The 17,687-nt window shown below is 33.7% G+C and overlaps 1 protein-coding gene across 2 annotated transcripts; it reads right to left on the reverse strand.

Moving 5' to 3' along the window:
* Positions 1-903: 903 nt before the first annotated feature.
* On the reverse strand, positions 904-17,304 carry LOC110619684 (protein ABA AND ROS SENSITIVE 1). 2 transcript variants are annotated; one of them, XM_043958472.1, is made up of 7 exons: positions 17,113-17,304; positions 13,721-13,773; positions 9,446-9,713; positions 2,184-2,460; positions 1,536-1,611; positions 1,402-1,448; positions 904-1,287 (listed from the first exon to the last, which is right to left on the reverse strand). In XM_043958472.1, exons 2-7 carry the CDS (start codon positions 13,721-13,723, stop codon positions 1,107-1,109), a joined length of 852 nt encoding a protein of 283 aa, XP_043814407.1. In that variant the 5' UTR covers positions 13,724-13,773; positions 17,113-17,304; the 3' UTR covers positions 904-1,106. The 2 variants fall into 2 exon arrangements, with proteins under 2 accessions (XP_043814407.1, XP_021618914.1); XM_021763222.2 differs by having other exon boundaries at positions 13,721-13,778.
* Positions 17,305-17,687: the final 383 nt, after the last annotated feature.

A 17,687-nucleotide genomic window follows, 5' to 3' on the forward strand; every position in this document is an offset into this window, starting at 1 on the left:
CATTTTGTTGGAAAATTTTCTCAGTCAATCTAATTACTATTTAGATCTGGCTTTTCACATTAGCAATACACATTGAATATACATCTATTATCGAATATACACACATTCATATTCAGTTAATAAAAATAAAAAGCTTAATCATAGACAATACTAAAGTACTTCAATCTTAGATTGCATCCATCTACGCACACCATCACATTGATCAACTATTTTGTATATTACAAAATTTTCAGTCATGTAAGCTCCCACTAAAACAAAAGAATGCAACCCCTCAACACAAGGGAAGAACTTGATTGATATTCAAGTAGATAATCAAATTGAATCAAAAGACTCCATTATTTATAGTTGATATCTTTCCCCTCATAACCAACTAAAATCTCAATTTTGTTTTGCCCATACCAGTCTTTTCAATTTCAAAACGAATCAAAATTAAAAAACCAAAAAACTGAAATTCCTTTTCACTCCAAACAATCGAATTGAACTTACTTTTCAAAGTGAATCAAATCCAACTAAAAAATTTCATTTTTATTTGATTTAGTTTCTAAAGAACTAAAACTTCATCAAATTTACAAATCGGACATGTAACCCTTAAAATCAGTAAAAAATCATACCATATTACATCAAAAGTCCACAACTAATATATAGGGTTGACCGGGTGGATTTAAAAGAAAAGCCTTTTTAACTTTAGGTTCTTTCGGTTTTTTGGTATCTTAACACAACCGAATATAACCAAAACCGAACTTGAAATATAGAAACTGAACAAAACCAAACCAATTAGCCAAAAAATTGAACCAATAAGACCATTTTGGTTCGGTTTTTCCTATTTAAAATGAGAAATGCTAATGAGGGAACACTGGTATCACATATCAAGCCATATAATGATGGTATGCCTACTCTGGTACGGAGGAAAAGAAGAAACTTTTCTCACAATTATTGAGCTCTCCAATCATTTAATTCAAATCATATCAAAGATACAGGAAATTTTGCAAGTTTAGTCAGTGTTGTACTCTAACTAGGATTTTGTTTTCAGAAGATACTGCTATGTACATATCCAACAGTATCAAAGGTAGAGCCTAGTCTGATACCCACAGAAAGAAAGAAAATTCTCACAGGTGTTGAGCTCTCCAGTCAACTGCAAAATTATCATCATTATCATCATCGCTTGAGGACTCCTCGTTACTATAATCTTTTCCAGCAACATTAGAATCTCTGCTACGCTTGGCAGACCTAGCAGCCATCAACTCCATTCTCCTATTTCTCAACAATTCAACTTTTTCCCTATACGTCCTGTAAAATAAAAGAAATAAATAACGGGGAAAAGTATTAGTAATGAAAAATAACTAAGAAATTATTAACATGATTAGGCAATAATTTCACTGCTGTTGGCCAAACTAAGCTTACTTTTGCTCCAATGATTCTGCTTCTTCAATCATTTCAGCTGCATCAATCTGTAGTTCAACACAATATATTTATAACAGCACATTCTACTATAGTTAAATGTTTTCAAAGAAAATCTAAGAAGAAATTATGCTGACCTCCTCCTCTTCCAAACGATCATCGACTTCTTGCAAGTCTTCTCGGATCAGCTTTTCAAATTCTTTGTATTCATCTCTAATATGGTTTAAAATAAGTTGAAAGTTACCATCTGTCTTCCATATAACGTTGAAGAGAAAGGAAGCTAATACCATGCAACAAATCAGAAAAAGAAATCCTAATTCATTGGACCTAAACACATCAACCAGGTACTTAGACAATGTATTGTTGACAAAACACTTTTTTAAAATATTAATTAGAAAATTAAAAAAAAAATAATTGAAAAACAAATTTGATACATTTTAGTTATACTAAAATTAAAATAACAAAATAACTTTTCCCAATTGCTTCTTTCAACATCTAAAATTATGTTTTTATTCTTCCTAAAAAGAAGTTTTGGTCCTCAAACCGCCAATCGCCCATTTACAATAAGAACTATGTATAGCACCAACTTCCATAGGAGTTAACATCTTTTTGTAACATACAGCAGTATGATATGTTCTTCTCCCCCTTATCATCAAATGGATCAGCCAATTGAATAGTTAATAGAACAAATGCAATTCAGCGAAAAAGGAAACTCATATTTGCATCAACTCGAAAAACAAATATCCAAGCAATGAGATGCATACACAAGATATGCCAAAACTTACTTGACATCTGGCTTAACTGGCTTAATGCCGCGAGCAAGCATATCTGCTTCCTTGTCATCAAAGAAGCCTTCAGGAAGAGCTCCCTTTAATTGCTTTGTTTCTGAACCAGTAATTTCGGTTGGAGTATGAATCAATCCCCTCTCATGTCTAGAGGTTTTTGTTTGCAACTCATTACGAGTAACTAATCCATCCATCTCATTTTCTAAAGACTCCACCTTATTTTGAGAAGAAATACCAGTCTTTTTCCGTGACTCTGGATTCAATGACTTGGCAGTATCTGTTCTCAAAAGGATATTGTAATTAATTAAATCTCAAAAAGAAAAAAAAAAAAAACCTCTATATTTTTCAAAGAAAAGAAGAATTAGCATAGCTTGATATTCCAAATAAATTACCAAGTCTTTTTACCATATTTTCCTGTATGTTAAGTCATAGATCATCTTCTTGAATAAAATATCAATGTCAGAATCTGAAGTCAAGTCTTAACATGAGCCACAATGTTGACAAAATTGAAGGTTGAAATCCTTGATGCAGGATAAAGGTGAGTTCTAATTAGGAGTGGAAGCCTTGCATTTTTAGTTATTTGGTTTAAGGACGCGTTTAGACATGGGTACAATTTTATTATCTCAACTTTAAATGCCTGTAAGAGTGCCTCGAAATTAAGGGTATGTTTGGATTGGTGGAAAACAAAGAAAGAATATAATCATAGATGAATTCAAAATTTAATTTCCCTCCAATATTGAGAGAAAGTGGGAGGGAGAATTAATAAGATTACATTTTTAGCACTTAAAATTTCAATTTTATTTAACATCAAAGACAAGCAGCAATTTTATTATAATAACACAACTTTTCATCTCATTATTTCTTCCTCTTATCCAAACACAGGAAAAATAATTTCATTTTCCATTGATATTTTCCCTTCTTATCTTCCATTCCGATATTATTTCCTTCCTTAAAAGCTATACGAACAAGGTAATAGGCACCGGAAATCAGACATGATTTGATGAGCAATAATGAAACAGAGGCAAAAGGATTATAAGATGCTAGGCAATTCAGAAGCAATTATATCCTCGTAAGTCATACAAACCAAATAGCTGCTAAATTTTACCTACTATTATTGTTTAATGATCAAAATAACAAATTAATTAAATAGAAGACATTTAGCTCATAACCCCCATAGGAATTAGGCGTATGAAAATTCGTCCAGCCATTTTCTGTTATTGATGTCTGCGACAGCCTTGCAAGGGTATGGTCCATTAAATTGAAGAGTTTTAACCAGAAAGCATTTAGCACAACTAGAACAGGATCCCAAGATAGGAATTTCATGAACTCTAGTACTGCACAAGGAAAGACCTCAGTGAAGCAAAACAAAGAGTAGATTTATTCTAATACCTATTTCCTACACATCTGAGAATGATTGAACCATGTGTGACTTGTTAAATGAAAAATTATATGAACTCAGATGCCAGGCAATGAACTTAAACTATGCACGGACTGGAAGAGAAAAAGACAAGATCAAACTAGAGCATTGGCTGAGCACTGAGCATGGATCTCAGAGAACACACACCAAAAATCCCAGATCCAAAAATTTTCCATTAATGTGCGCACCAAATTGCATTGAACCAAATCTAACTAGGTTTACTATTATCTTATGGTTCTGGATATTTATAAATCTCCAGATCAAGAACCATACTGAGATGTACCATAACAAGCAGAAGAATTGAAGGTATGACCGGATATACATGTCCTTCCGTGATTTGTCTTTTGGGATGTTACATTGTTTCTAATACAAATATATATGCTTTAGAATTTCAGCGTTAACTGAGAAACAGAGAGAATAGAGCAGAGGAAAGAGTAGAGAGAGATGAGAAATAAAAGATAGAGAGAGAAGAAGAAGCAGAACTTATGGGGGAAACAAGAATGTATTCTTATTGAAGCTCAGATGTTTCTACTCTGTACTTGCATTGGTACTTGTAATGATTCAGAGCTGAAGTATAGCTTCCAGGTTTTGTAACAGAATAACTGTCATTTTCCCTCCATAATACAAGTAGTTGTAACTCCCTAACTGCTTCGCTACTTTATTGAGCTACTAGACTATCTCGTGTAGCAATACCCCTCACGAGCACCATCTTGTCCCAAGATGGGCAAAATAAGGAACTTGGGAGAAGAGAAAAGTTGTCTTCACAAAACACCTCCTTTTTAGTAAGAACTAGAGTTTCAGCTGAAAGCATAGTTACTAAAGCCTCAAGGCCACCAAGGCACCAAGGAGACTTGGAGCCTAGGGCATGCACATGCCTAAGCAAAGCAAGACGCAAAAAAATTATAAGTATCATTATTGTCAAAATCTTACGATTCGAATCTATTTCCCAATGAATCGATTCGAATCGACAAGGTAAATATTAAATGTATCTGAATCTTACGATTCTTGATTCAAATCTTACAATTCTCCAGTAAAATCACATGAGGCACTTTTGCATGTTATGCTTAGAACCCAAAGGATAGAAAAGGGCAGGGTATAACTTGCAGACAACAAAAAGCAGAGCAAGTTCTCAACGCACAAAATCAGAATCAACCAAGTCTTATTCAAGAGGAAGAGGAAGAAGAAGAAGAAAGAAATAAGAAAGAGAGGAGAAGAAAAAAGTCCAAATGATGTCTTCAAGAAAAAGAAGAAAAGCAAGAAGAATGAGAAGAAGAAAGATGAAAAATAAAAGAAAACCTGGATTTTCTTCTGCTCATTAATGGAGTTTGATTGTTGCTTCTCCTTCTTCCTCTTCTTTCTCTTTCTCTTCTTTTTCTATCATCTCCTGCGGCTGCTGTTATAAGGAAAAGAGGGCCTAAGAATATATATATATATATGAATATGTGGGCATGCCTCACCGACGCCTGCACAACATCACTCACCTTGGATGGCCCAAAGGCAACAAAATAGGTGCCTAGTGCACCTTGCACCGTATTGAATCCCACGTCGATTTAGGATAGAGGTACAATTAAAGAGCGAATGTTATGAAAAGTTAAATCTATTTAATATAGGATTTATATTCCTAAATAGATAAAATAATTATGTCTATATATTTCTATGATTATGGGATTTGATATATTCCTATTATAGTTAAAGAATCCTTCATTTATGGTGTCATACCATATATGTATTGGATCTTCTATTATAAATAGGGAATGATTTGTATTAGTGAGATAATCCAATTCAATAAAGATATAGCTTTTTGAGGTTTTGTGTACGTGGATGTAGGCACTCATAGCCGAACCACGTAAATCTTCGTGTATTATTATTTTCTCTCTCTTTTAATCTAACATGTATTAGTCCTCCACTTATATTAAATCTAACATGTATCAGTTCCCCACTGATATTGGGTCATCCATAAATATTTTATGGTTGCAGTATAGTCCTGGATGTGAAAGGATGCATTGAATTCCGCATCGACTTGGGATAAGGTAATGTGCCCCTTACAAGGATATTAGGCACTACCCACCCTTGAGCTAGCTTTCAGGGTAAGTTAAGTCTGATCTAAATTAGCACAATGACTGAAACTGAAATGGCAAACAAAATTTTGTAGAAAGTTTCAAGTACAGAAAGATGAACTCTTAATTGAAAAGCTGGATTAAGAGGTTTCTTTCATTCATTTTCGCCGCTAAAAACTGAATTCACTGTCTTGGCTCCCAAAAAAATGCCACTTGCTTCCAACACTCACACTTGTCATCACGCCTTTACTCTTCCAGTTTTCAAAAAGTCACCAAGAATTTCTGCAGCAAAAAATTCAGTTCTGGGAGTTATTGAGTTATAGGTGCAATTAATTCATATTTCATCTCCTATTTTCCTCATTTGACTCTAGTTGCCCATTGTCACCTTCTTCTTCTTCTACTCTTCCAGTTTTCAAAAAGTCGCCAAGAATTTCTGCAGCAAAAAATTCAGTTCTGGGAGTTATTGAGTTATAGGTGCAATTAATTCATATTTCATCTCCTATTTTCCTCATTTGACTCTAGTTGCCCATTGTCACCTTCTTCTTCTTCAAAAAAAAAATTTCAGTTCTGGGAGTTATTGAGTTATAGGTGCAATTAATTCATATTTCATCTCCTATTTTCCTCATTTGACTCTAGTTGCCCATTGTCACCTTCTTCTTCTGCTTTTTCTTGAAGACATCATTCTTCTCCTCCCTTTCTTCCTTCTTTCTTCTTCTTCTTCTCATCTTGCTTTTCTACTTTTTCTTGAAGACATCATCTGGGTTTTTCCTTCTCCTCCCTTTCTTCATTCTTTCTTCTTGACTTATCTTTCTTCTTGCCCTTTCGGCTTCCACTCCTTAAAGAAAATCTGTCGTCTTTTTTTTCTGCTTTTCTGCTTCTTGAAGGCGTATTTCCTCCTCTGCTTTTTATGGTCTCTAACTCTCAGCAAGTGATGGTACTGCTTTTGCTTCTACGGTTTAGTTCAGCTCTAATCTTAACATGTAAAGGTGCCACCTGAATATAACCCATGCAGAAGTGCCTAACCTGTTGCTAACTACTAATGAATTTTAAACTTTCATGCATTTTTAATTCTTTTTATGAATTATATATATTAAAATTAATTTTCTATTAAATATATAGTTCATAATTCATATAAAATAATCTGAAAATCAAATATATAGCAACAATAAAATTTGAATGCACTATATTACTAAAATTAATATTTTTAATGCTATATTTTATTAATAATAAAATTAGTGGAATGTATTTTTATTTATTATTTTTGCACTTTGCTTCACTCGGGCGTGCGCCTGCGCCTTGCGCCTACTCCAAGACCCCGTGGTGCCTTGGTACGGCTTGAGCCTTTAATAACTATGCAGTAGAAGAGAAGATTAGTAATCTTCTGTGAGACCCAAACGAATAAATAGAAGTGGAAATCCAAGAAAATAGATCTGAAGAGACCACTTGTTATTTTTCAGACCTGCACCTAAAACATGGCTGTAACACCTCCAAATAAGAAAGAACGATGAAATAGACGAAACTTTAGGAAGGAAGGCAGAAAGAAAGAAGAGAGAATTTGGAAAGAGAAAAAAAGATAGATCTTTTATTGATTCTAGAAGAAGAAGAAGAAATGAAAAAGATAGATCAGAAGAATAGATTCAAGAACTTCAAGAAATAAAAGAGAAGAAAAGAAAATCAGGAGGGAATAGAGATCTATTCTCAGAAATCAGAAAAGGAATTCAAGAAAGGGAATTTTGAGGGAAAATAAAGAAAAACAGAGACCAAGAAGGAAGAAAAATAAAAAGAAAATCTGAACAGAGGAAATTGACAAGAAATAGAAGAAAGAAAGAAGGTAAATGACAGAAGGCAGAACAGAAGAAGAAGAAGAATAGAAAGATGAGTATAAGAACGAACCTGGAATTTTGAAAAGCCTTGAACCTTGCTCTGATAACAATTGTTAGGCTTCGGCACTAACAGAGATATTAATAGTAGAATTATAGAGAAGTATAGAGCATAGAGTGGGGAGAGAGTACAGAACCAGATGAGTAATAGAATACAGAGAGAGGAGAAGAAGCAGATTTTAGAGAAAAAGAATGTGTTCTTATTGAAATGTTTCTACTTTCCGCTCTGCAGTTACATCTGTATGTATAGAGAATCAGAGCTTAAGTATAGCTTCCAGTCTTAGCAAGAGAATAATTGTCATTTTCCTCCAAAATGCTAGTTACAGAAGTAACTGGAAATCCCCAACTGCTAAACTACCTCCTTTAGCTACTAGATATCTTTTACGTGATAATATCTTTATAAGAAATTGAACATCAACATGCTATATGATAGTTTATACATTATTAATATACCAGTAGATCTATGACATGTGTAATTCACATTACCCAGAAGTCTCATGTGCCAGATAACAGATCCCAAGTGTTAAGTAGTGTAATATTTCACCAACAATTTTTTCCCTAATAATTTGTTTGAAACGCTGTGGTTTTAATAAAACTAAACAGTTTAAACCATAGTTTCCAGATTCTCTTAATCCTCCTGTGAACCGCATTCCAGCTACTTCGCACCGAAATGCGATACTTTTGCGTCCCAAATCATTGGGAGATGCAATTTTAGTCACCAAAATAGAGATTCCAATAAGAAATTAAAAAAATGGAACGGCTATAATAAAGGAAAAGTAAAAAGAAGAAAATATATTTTAAAACATTTTAAGTGAGATACATATATTAGATCTAAATTTAGTGGAACAGGTGGCAATGATAACTTGGGAGTATAAATTACTATTTTATTAGGTAAACTTTAAAATATTCCTATCAACTATTAGTCATATATTTAATTATGTAAACATTATATTATATTCCATAAACATAATTTACATGCTCCAAATTAAATTGGCGTACCAACTAAACATACCACTAGTCGAATTAGCGTACCTATTAAGCCCACCCGCTACATATCCTATATTTCATCCATTGACATACCGCATACCACGTACCCGTACCACAATTAAGAAAGAGTATCACGATTTAGATAACTATGGTTTAAACCATTTTAACATTAGTGTACAAGGTTACAACCCCTCTAAAAACACCTTGCTTTGACTTCCCTAATCGGTTTCAGGGTGTTGCAAAATCCCTGAACCCCCAAATCCCCAGATCAACCTATCCCAAATTTTGAGACAATATGAGATGAAAATTTTACGTTATGGTACCCTTCCAGAGGGTTTCATTTTGAAAATCTCAACTTCTGGGATGGGCTTTGGATGATTTTCAAAATTTTCATTTTGAAAATTTTACATTACGGTACAGTTCCAGATTGGATGATTTTCAACTTCAGGCATGTCAAACATAAGCATCATAGGACACTGCTCTCAGGTAGGAAAAGGTCACACTTCCAGTTAAGAATATAGCAAGTTTTTCTTCTTTTTTCAAGTGCACAAGGCACTGGTGGCTAGGTGAGGATTAGATGTGTGAAATTTTCCCCTAACATTTCCACATTTGAAATAGGTGACCTCCAACTCATATTAGTGTTATTATTGCACCAAGTTTCACAAAAGGACTGGGGCACTAGAGTTATTTGCAAATTGAGGCAAGTAAACGTTAAGACCCATAAAAACATAATCTTAACATCATGTTTGGTACTCTGTCACTATGGTCAATTGATCCAAAGATCTGTTTGACTCTCCAATTATTTGACAAGATGGTAAATTATCAACCACTACCATTCTCTTTAAGTAAAAGCATGCAATAAAGCTATTTCCTTTGATGTTTACTCAAGGTAATTCAGGTGAACAAAAGAAAAGCACATACCACTTTTTTGTCTCTTGGCCTCATGATTATCAAAAAAATTAGGAGGAAGCACTGACGACGATTGGGGCTTGGATAATTTGGCTGAGGGTTCAAGTTTTTTACTGCCCAAATCTGCATTATGTGTGCTTCTGGTTGTACTTGTCTTCATCTGATTTTCAAAAAAGCCTGGAGGAAGCACAGATTTTGGTCTACTCAAACCTGTAGGGGATTCAGATTTTGCACTGTTAACTATACGCCCAGCTGCATTGGATTTGGTATTATTTTTAGCCTGCACACCAAGAAAAACGACTTCTATTAGAAAAAGGTCAACTACGAAGAGATCAATTTACAAAATAAAAAGAAACGAATTGGACATTACATGTTATATATTATATATCATATCATATATTATAGGAAAAATTATTTTTTCATCTCTAAGGTATAGCATAATTAACGGATTTATCCCTCTATTTTTATTTTTAGAACTCAACACTTCAGTCTCTCGACTTTAATTCCGTCCAAATTCAAAGTCCTTTTCATCCAAAAATTCTGTTAAGTCAATGATCTAAACCTAGTCAAAGGAAAAAAAAGAAAAATATAATCTAAAAATACCCTTATCCTCCTTTCTCTTCTCCCTACCCTTTCCCCTCTTTCCCTCAAGCCGATCTCTCTCATCTCTTCTCCTGTAGTCGTCGCCAGCTTATCACTGTTCTCCTCATCATTGCCACCACCAAAGAAGAAGCCCTCCTCATCGCCAAGAAGCACCCCTCGTTGTCTCCACTGCCTTCATCGTAGCCACGAAAAAGCCCTCATCATCACCATGAAGTCTCATTGTCTTGATGCCTTCATCGAAGCCGTGAAGCCTCGTCGTCTTGCTGCCTTCATAGAAGCCGCAAAGCCTCGTCGTCTTATTGCCTTCGTCGAAGCCGCAAAGCCTTATCATCTTATTGCCTTCGTTGAAGCCGCAAGCCTTGTCATTGCCGCTCGCTGCCTTCATCGAAGCCTCAAAACCTCGTCATTGTCGCTCGCTGCCTTCATTGAAGCCTCAAAACCTCATCATTGTCGCTCGTTGCCTTCATTGAAGCCTCAAAACCTCGTCATTGTCGTTCGTTGCCTTCATCGGAGCCTCAAAACCTCGTCATTGGCGGCAGGCGGCAGGCGGCAGCGGCAGGCGGCAGGCGGCAGGCGGCAGGCGGCAGGCGGCAGGCGGCAGGCGGCAGGCGGCAGGCGGCAGGCGGCAGGCGGCAGGCGGCAGGCGGCAGGCGGCAGGCGGCAGGCGGCAGGCGGCAGGCGACAGGCGACAGGCGACAGGCGACAGGCGACAGGCGACAGCGGGCAACAAACAACGACGAGCAATGCGCTACGGCGAGCGGTAGGCGATGATGAGCAGCAAACTTTGAGAGAGGGACCTCAAATTTCGATAAAATTAAACTTCAGGGACTAAAGCGTTAGGTTATAAAAAGGGTAGTTAGGTCATTTCTCCTTTTACTAACGGCATTTTTTATGGAGGCACCTCTAACTTGGATGAAATTAAAGTTGAGGGACTGAAGTGTTGGATTCTAAAAATAGAGGACAAGTCCGTTAATTATGTTATACTTCATGGACGAAAAAGTAATTTTTTCCCTATATTATATGATATTATGCTATAAATTATAGATGCATAGTGCAGGACTATAGGTTAAACAGTGAACAATCTCAAATAAGGTGGCAACTAGGATAGATAAGGTATACCAGTTGAAGGGGAAAAAAATAGGTTACGAGTTATGAGAGAGAGTAAGCAAAATTGAAGATTTACACTCTGTTTAGGGGAGGAGGTCTTATAAAGTAATGGATGATTTTTTAAGGTTTAAAAAACATTAGTTTGTCATAAGATAAAATATCATTCTGTTTGGGATGAAGTAGAGTAAAGATTTTTTAAAATAAAGATTTGTAATTCTAAACCTTTATAATTTTTTGTTATTTGGGAGAAAGTAAAGGTTTCAAAAAGTACTTGAAAGTTGTGCAGAGTGTAGAAATATAATATTTTGTTGTTGTATTTCACAATAGAGATTACAAACTTATTTATACATGAGAGATGGTATCTAAACAGGAAGGAAAATCAAGTCTATGATTATACAATCCCTAAGATTAAGCAACTAACTCATTTATCAATATTTATTTCCTATATTAACATATTTACTTCCTATAATCTATAACACTCCCCCTCAAGTTGGAGCATAAATATTAATTATGTCCAACTTGTTCCATATATAATCAACTCGTCCCATACAATTTAGCAGACACCGAATTTGTGAACCCAACTTCTTCCAATAATTGACGTACCCAGAAAACTTCACAAACGGCTTTTGCCAGGACTCGACATTCAGGTTCAGCACTAAAACGGGAGACCACGTTTTCTCAACTTGGTAAAACGCCTAACTATAAATAGAATTTCGAATCTGTGAATAGTAATCGTGAACAGAACAGTATCCGATGAACAATACTCGTGAACAGTATGAACAGTACGCGTGAATAATACCCGATAAACAATTCCCGTAAACAATGCCCGATGAACAGTGCCCTAAATCTCCAAATGTTACCCTTTATGGGTAACCCAAATGAACAGAGTCCAAGTCTCTAAATGTTACCCTTTATGAGTAACCCAAATGAATAAAACCCTAAGTCTCCAAATGTTAGCCTTTGTGGGTAATCCAAATGAACAGAGCCCTAAGTCTCCAAATAGTAACCCAAATGAACAGAGCCCTAAGTCTCCAAATATTACCCTTTGTGGGTAACCCAAATGAAAAGAGCCCTAAGTCTCCAAATGTTACCCTTTGTGGGTAACCCAAATGAACAGAACCCTAAATCTCCAAATGTTACCCTTTATGGGTAACCCAAATGAACAGAGTCCTAAATCTCCAAATATTACCCTTTGTGGGTAACCCAAATGAACAGAGCCCTTAAGTCTCCAAATGTTTCCCTTTATGGGTAACCCAAATGAATAATATCAAAAAGACGCCTTCACCCAACATCCAAACGGCAAACGAACCACAAATCTAACAAGGGAGCTGCAAGGCGACTTTGGCATCCTCTCTAGGTGAACGGTGAGAGACAAATATTATCCTAGATGGATAACACAAAAGAACAGGAGTCCTGAGTCTCCAAAAATTTAAAACTTGATGAGAGAGAAAATAAATCTTTACAAACCTAGGACCATGTAGAAATATAATATTTTGTTGTTGTATTTCACAATAGAGATTACAAACTTATTTATACATGAGAGATGGTATCTAAACAAGAAGGAAAATCAAGTCTATGATTGTACAATCCCTAAGATTAAGCAACTAACTCATTTATCAATATTTATTTCCTATATTAACATATTTACTTCCTATAATCTATAACACAGAGAAAATCATAACACCAATTTGAGTTAAAAAGGAAGATTTTTAGGGATTTTCATAAACCTCCAAAAATTTGACTTACAAGTTACAAACACAAATTTATAGTTTTAAAAACTCACTAGATCTCCCATAATTTTATAAAACCTCTTCCCTCCTAAATACAGAATAAAGGTTTTTAAAGATTTCTGAAAATATAAATAAACCTACCAAATTGATGGATTGAGCCATATAATTTCAGAAACCTTTGGATACTCTCAAACAATGAAATAATAATAATAATGATAATAACAATAATAATAATAATAATAATAATAACAATAATAACAATAATAACAAAGATTCAACGACCCTAAGACCTTACTTTACCCTACCTCCTCTCAAACAAGGTGTTACAAGAAGGTGAAGGTGTTTAAGGTAAATTGCATAATACAAAAGAATAGTTTTGGCCAACAAAGGGTTAGCATAGCTTCAATATTTGCAGAATTGACCTGGTTTCTCCGTACTACACTTCTAAGACAGTCTCCGATATATCAACAAGACATATCCATCAAAATTCCAAGAAGACATACAAGAACAGCAATCTAGCAAAATTTCAAACTGGGTATTTCCAATTTGCCAGCAAATTAAAAATAGAATAACATAAACAAACAAAGTCCTATATCCATATGCATAAAAATAAGCAAGACCAAATATAGCTGTATACCCAACAGATTAAGAATTTCAGAACTGGATTCCATCTCCATAGAGCTTAATATTGCAAAATGTAGCAGGAAGATTCTACATAATTTGAGAGTGAAAATTATCCTTTTTTTGGGATCAAAAATTTGCACAAGAGCAAAAGTACAGAGAAAAAAATTCACGCCCAATATCCAAATTGACAGCTTAAACATTATATATTAAAAAAAACACGCACCATCTTGTAGCCTGGAAATGCCTTTGGACCACTCTCTTTTTTGCCCTGTGATTCTAACCTTCAAAAAGAAAGAGAGAGAATGAGAGAGGAAGGGATGAGTTTTAAATGGAAATCGATTCGGTTTTAAACTGAACCAATCAAGACAGCGGAAACTGAAATATTAACAACGCATATATTATATACCAAATGGAATCGAAAAACTTCAGTTAATTCAGTTTGAGTCAAATATCAAGAACATAATACCGTTCAGATACATATTTCGATAATTTCAGATTCAAAATCACAGAACCAGATTCACAAAAAGGAAGAAGCAGATTAATTAATTTATTCACAAATTAAAGAGCAAAAAGAAATTTCAGAATAGCATATTTTGAATTGAAAAAAAAAAATAACACAACTTTTTGCAATTTCATAATGCAATCAACATCTGAGCATAATCAATATTAATCAGTGCATAAGTTCAAATCACCAACCCCAAGCATAAAATAACACATTAAAGCTTAAATAAAATGCAGACTCAAACCAAAAATACATGCAACAATTGCATCGTACGGTCACTGTAATGGAGGACTCGGATTTCACAGAGGTTGGGGATGAAGGCCATGAAGGGCCGCAGGCAAGAAGTAAAGCAAGGTTGCTATGGCCTACGGGTGGGTGCGGACATGTTGCAAGCAAGGTTGTGATGAGTTGCTGGCATTTTAGTGAGGCTGCGAAACCCTAACTCGCAAGTTGCAGTGATGAAGAATAGAAGAATAAGAAATGGTGAAGGTGAAGTATAGAGGAAGAAGGGCAAATTATGGGATAAATCTAGAGTAAAACCTAATCCAACTTAATAAATATTTATACGCCTCAAGTTGGTTTATATACACCAAAATGAATATCCTCTTATCCCGCTTATTCTTTTATTTTTTTTAACTTATGATTAATCAAATTAGTTTATAATATCAAAAATCACCTGATATATTTATCAATAATATTTTATACACTTAAAAATTTGTTACCTTATAAATTAAAAGAAAAACCTTTTAGACTTTACAGTTTAGTAACATTTTCAATTTAGTTTGACAAAAAAAAAACATTTTCAATTTAGTTTGACAAAAAAATACATTTTCAACTTAGATTTTATATTTTTAAAATCCAACTCAACATTTGAATAAACTTATAAATTAGTCCTACCATTAAAATTACCATTAATCCTAAAAATAATTTTAAAAGCGTTGGCATAAAATAAAAATTTGTATCGAAAAATATTTTACACTTATATAATTTGCTAACATAATTATTTTGCATTAGGAAATTTCAATCCGGATGGGCCCATATTGTTGTTGTGGTAACTTGATTCAAAAAATTGACAATAAAATTATTTCAATTTAAAATCTTCAAGTACTACAAAGATAGACACCTCATGCGCGATGGCGATGGACATATGGAGAGTAATATTAGCTATCCAAAATAACAGGTCATTTTAAGTTGCACTAGACCCTTTTCCAGATTTAACAATACCCATTCGGACTCATATATAAATATATAGGTCGTGGAATATTAGTTTTGTGCTTACTTTTTGTATAACTAATTAATTAAACTTTTTATAATTATCTTTTGGAAGAAAAAAGCATATATAAGAGATTTTTGGGCAGAATTTTAATCTCATAAACAAAGACATTTTTACACGCAGCAATACAAAATGATAGTCAAGGCAATCAAAACCTAAGGGAGGCCAAGGAAAAAAGTACATAGAATCCTTATTTTGCAAATCTAAATAAAATAAAAGAAAAGAAAAGAAAAATAAGCAATAGAGCCCATTTAACTCTTTATTCCTACAATTTTCTTCTTTTATTTATATGATTCTCTCCAACATTAATCTACTAACGCCTAATCACAGACCAGCTTGCCTATATTTTGGTGTTTCTATTGCCTTTTTCCTTGAGAGTTGAGACCGATGATTAGTTCACTAACTGATATCATTTTCTAATAACAAATTTTCCATCATTTCTACACTCTATAACTAATGCACACTAGTATAGGGTTTCAAATGGTACCAATTTCATGGTATACTCAAAATTATAGTCATAGAACAGCATCATTTCACATACATGTGGTGACTGAAAAAACTGTATTATAGATAGGATGTCAAGTCCAATAGTCCTTTTATTTGGATCCAATCTATGATACCTGTGGAAAAAAACATCAACTCTCATTTTTATTCCATACTCATCAGATGACAACTATTGAGCTATTATTTTGTGGTCCCTTACTAATAAAGGTTTGCCTAGCTGCCAATTAAGTAGAAAAATCTCATTTTGTATTCCTATAAGATAACTTACCAAGAGCTGATTCCACAATTATTACCTTAGCACATATTTGTGATATTAATTTCACTTTTTTTTCTTCTTTTATCAGTTCTATTAGATACCCTTAGAATTAATCAATATATCTAAACATTGCCTTGTTTCTTTTTGTATATGTATAATTCCCCTAATTTCAAAAATATTTTCTTCCTTTCTTATCTATGAGAATATTACTATATTGGCCTTAATCTTTTTATTAAATAATTTTAAAGGTATAATATAACCTGCGTATATTTAAAAATTTTTATAAAATTTTAAAGTGCTTCTATTAAAGTTAAACTTTAATTTAAAAAATGAGCTTGATAAGGATGAACTTTTTCTTTTATCAATTAATTAAAGGGAAATTATGGTTTCGTAATTTAAATTAGTAAGTTATACATTGGAGAAACCATTTTTATGGTTTAGTTCCATTTCTATATAGCTAATGGCCTCATTGAACAAAGCATTAAATTATACACCAAGTGCCAAATACAGAAATTACCAAAAGAATAAGAGTGAAACATATAAAAGAAGTTTCTGATATGCTCTAATGCCAACTGAATACACATAGGTACTGAGGAAACTTTAAAACTCAGGCATAAACAAGGTTTTACAAAATTGCAATTTTCAAGGCTCCACACAACCAGCATTCTAAGGTAAAGTATATTATATTGAATTACGAATCAATGTTGAGCTGCAACTAAATCAGAAAAACTTCAGCAAATTCAAAGGAAACAGGATCCTGCTCATCAAGGTACAGCTAAACATGGGATCTACTTTAGGGATTCCATCCTTTAAAGCACAATACCGTATCAGAAGGGACCAAATTGATTAAAGCCCGATACGAAAAACAACAGAAGTGGACTAATAGTCTATTAGCTACACAAAACAAAACATCCAAAAACTGAGTAATACATCCATAAGCAAATTCAATACATTGATTATTTAGATATGAATCATTTACAAACTATATACGTTTTCAAAAAAAAAAAACAGAGAATGAAAATATTATCAAAATGAAAAAACCAAAACAAAACCAGAGCATATTGTCTTATGGAAAATCACCTGATCGGGAATCAATAGCAGCTCATGGAGAAAGCACGACAGCAGATGGCCACGGGTGGCTGTGCTAAGACCGAAGTCCAGCTGATAGGAATCGGCTAACGGGGTTGCAGGCTTGCAACTGATGGGACTCGAGAGTTTGGGTGGATGATGGGAATGGATAAAGGGGATCCGGAAATTAGGTTTAGGGATTTACTATTTTGGTTATAATTTATTTAAAACTTAAAATTATAATAGATATCAATAATCTATAATTATCTATAATTATGTGTGTGCATTTTATTTTTGATAATAAAATAAAATAAAAATAATAAAAGAAAAAGGAGAATAATAATTTTGCTAAAACTACCCATTTCTATGTGATATTTACGAATAAGAAATTTTTAATTTTTAATTTTTAATTTTTAATTTATAATTATATTAATATTTTATTTAAATTATATTTTTATTGTAAATTAAAATAACATTGAAAACTAACTAAAAAAATCGTATGTGAAATCCTAAAAAAATTAGTAATTTTAGTGACAAATTGAATTCATCACTGATAAATTCAGCGACAGTAACACTGTTGCATAAGA

This window comes from Manihot esculenta, chromosome 7 (assembly GCF_001659605.2).
Source record: "Manihot esculenta cultivar AM560-2 chromosome 7, M.esculenta_v8, whole genome shotgun sequence".
In the NCBI taxonomy this organism is placed as follows: Eukaryota; Viridiplantae; Streptophyta; class Magnoliopsida; order Malpighiales; family Euphorbiaceae; genus Manihot; species Manihot esculenta.

Bases quoted from the DNA above. Each gene is read 5' to 3' on its own strand.
- LOC110619684 (XM_043958472.1), bottom strand. The intron at 2,461-9,445 runs GTATGTGCTTTT...TTTTGAGAACAG, and splicing joins GGCCAAGAGACAAAAAAGTG to ATACTGCCAAGTCATTGAAT. The intron at 1,449-1,535 runs GTCAGCATAATT...GTTGAACTACAG, and splicing joins ATCGTTTGGAAGAGGAGGAG to ATTGATGCAGCTGAAATGAT.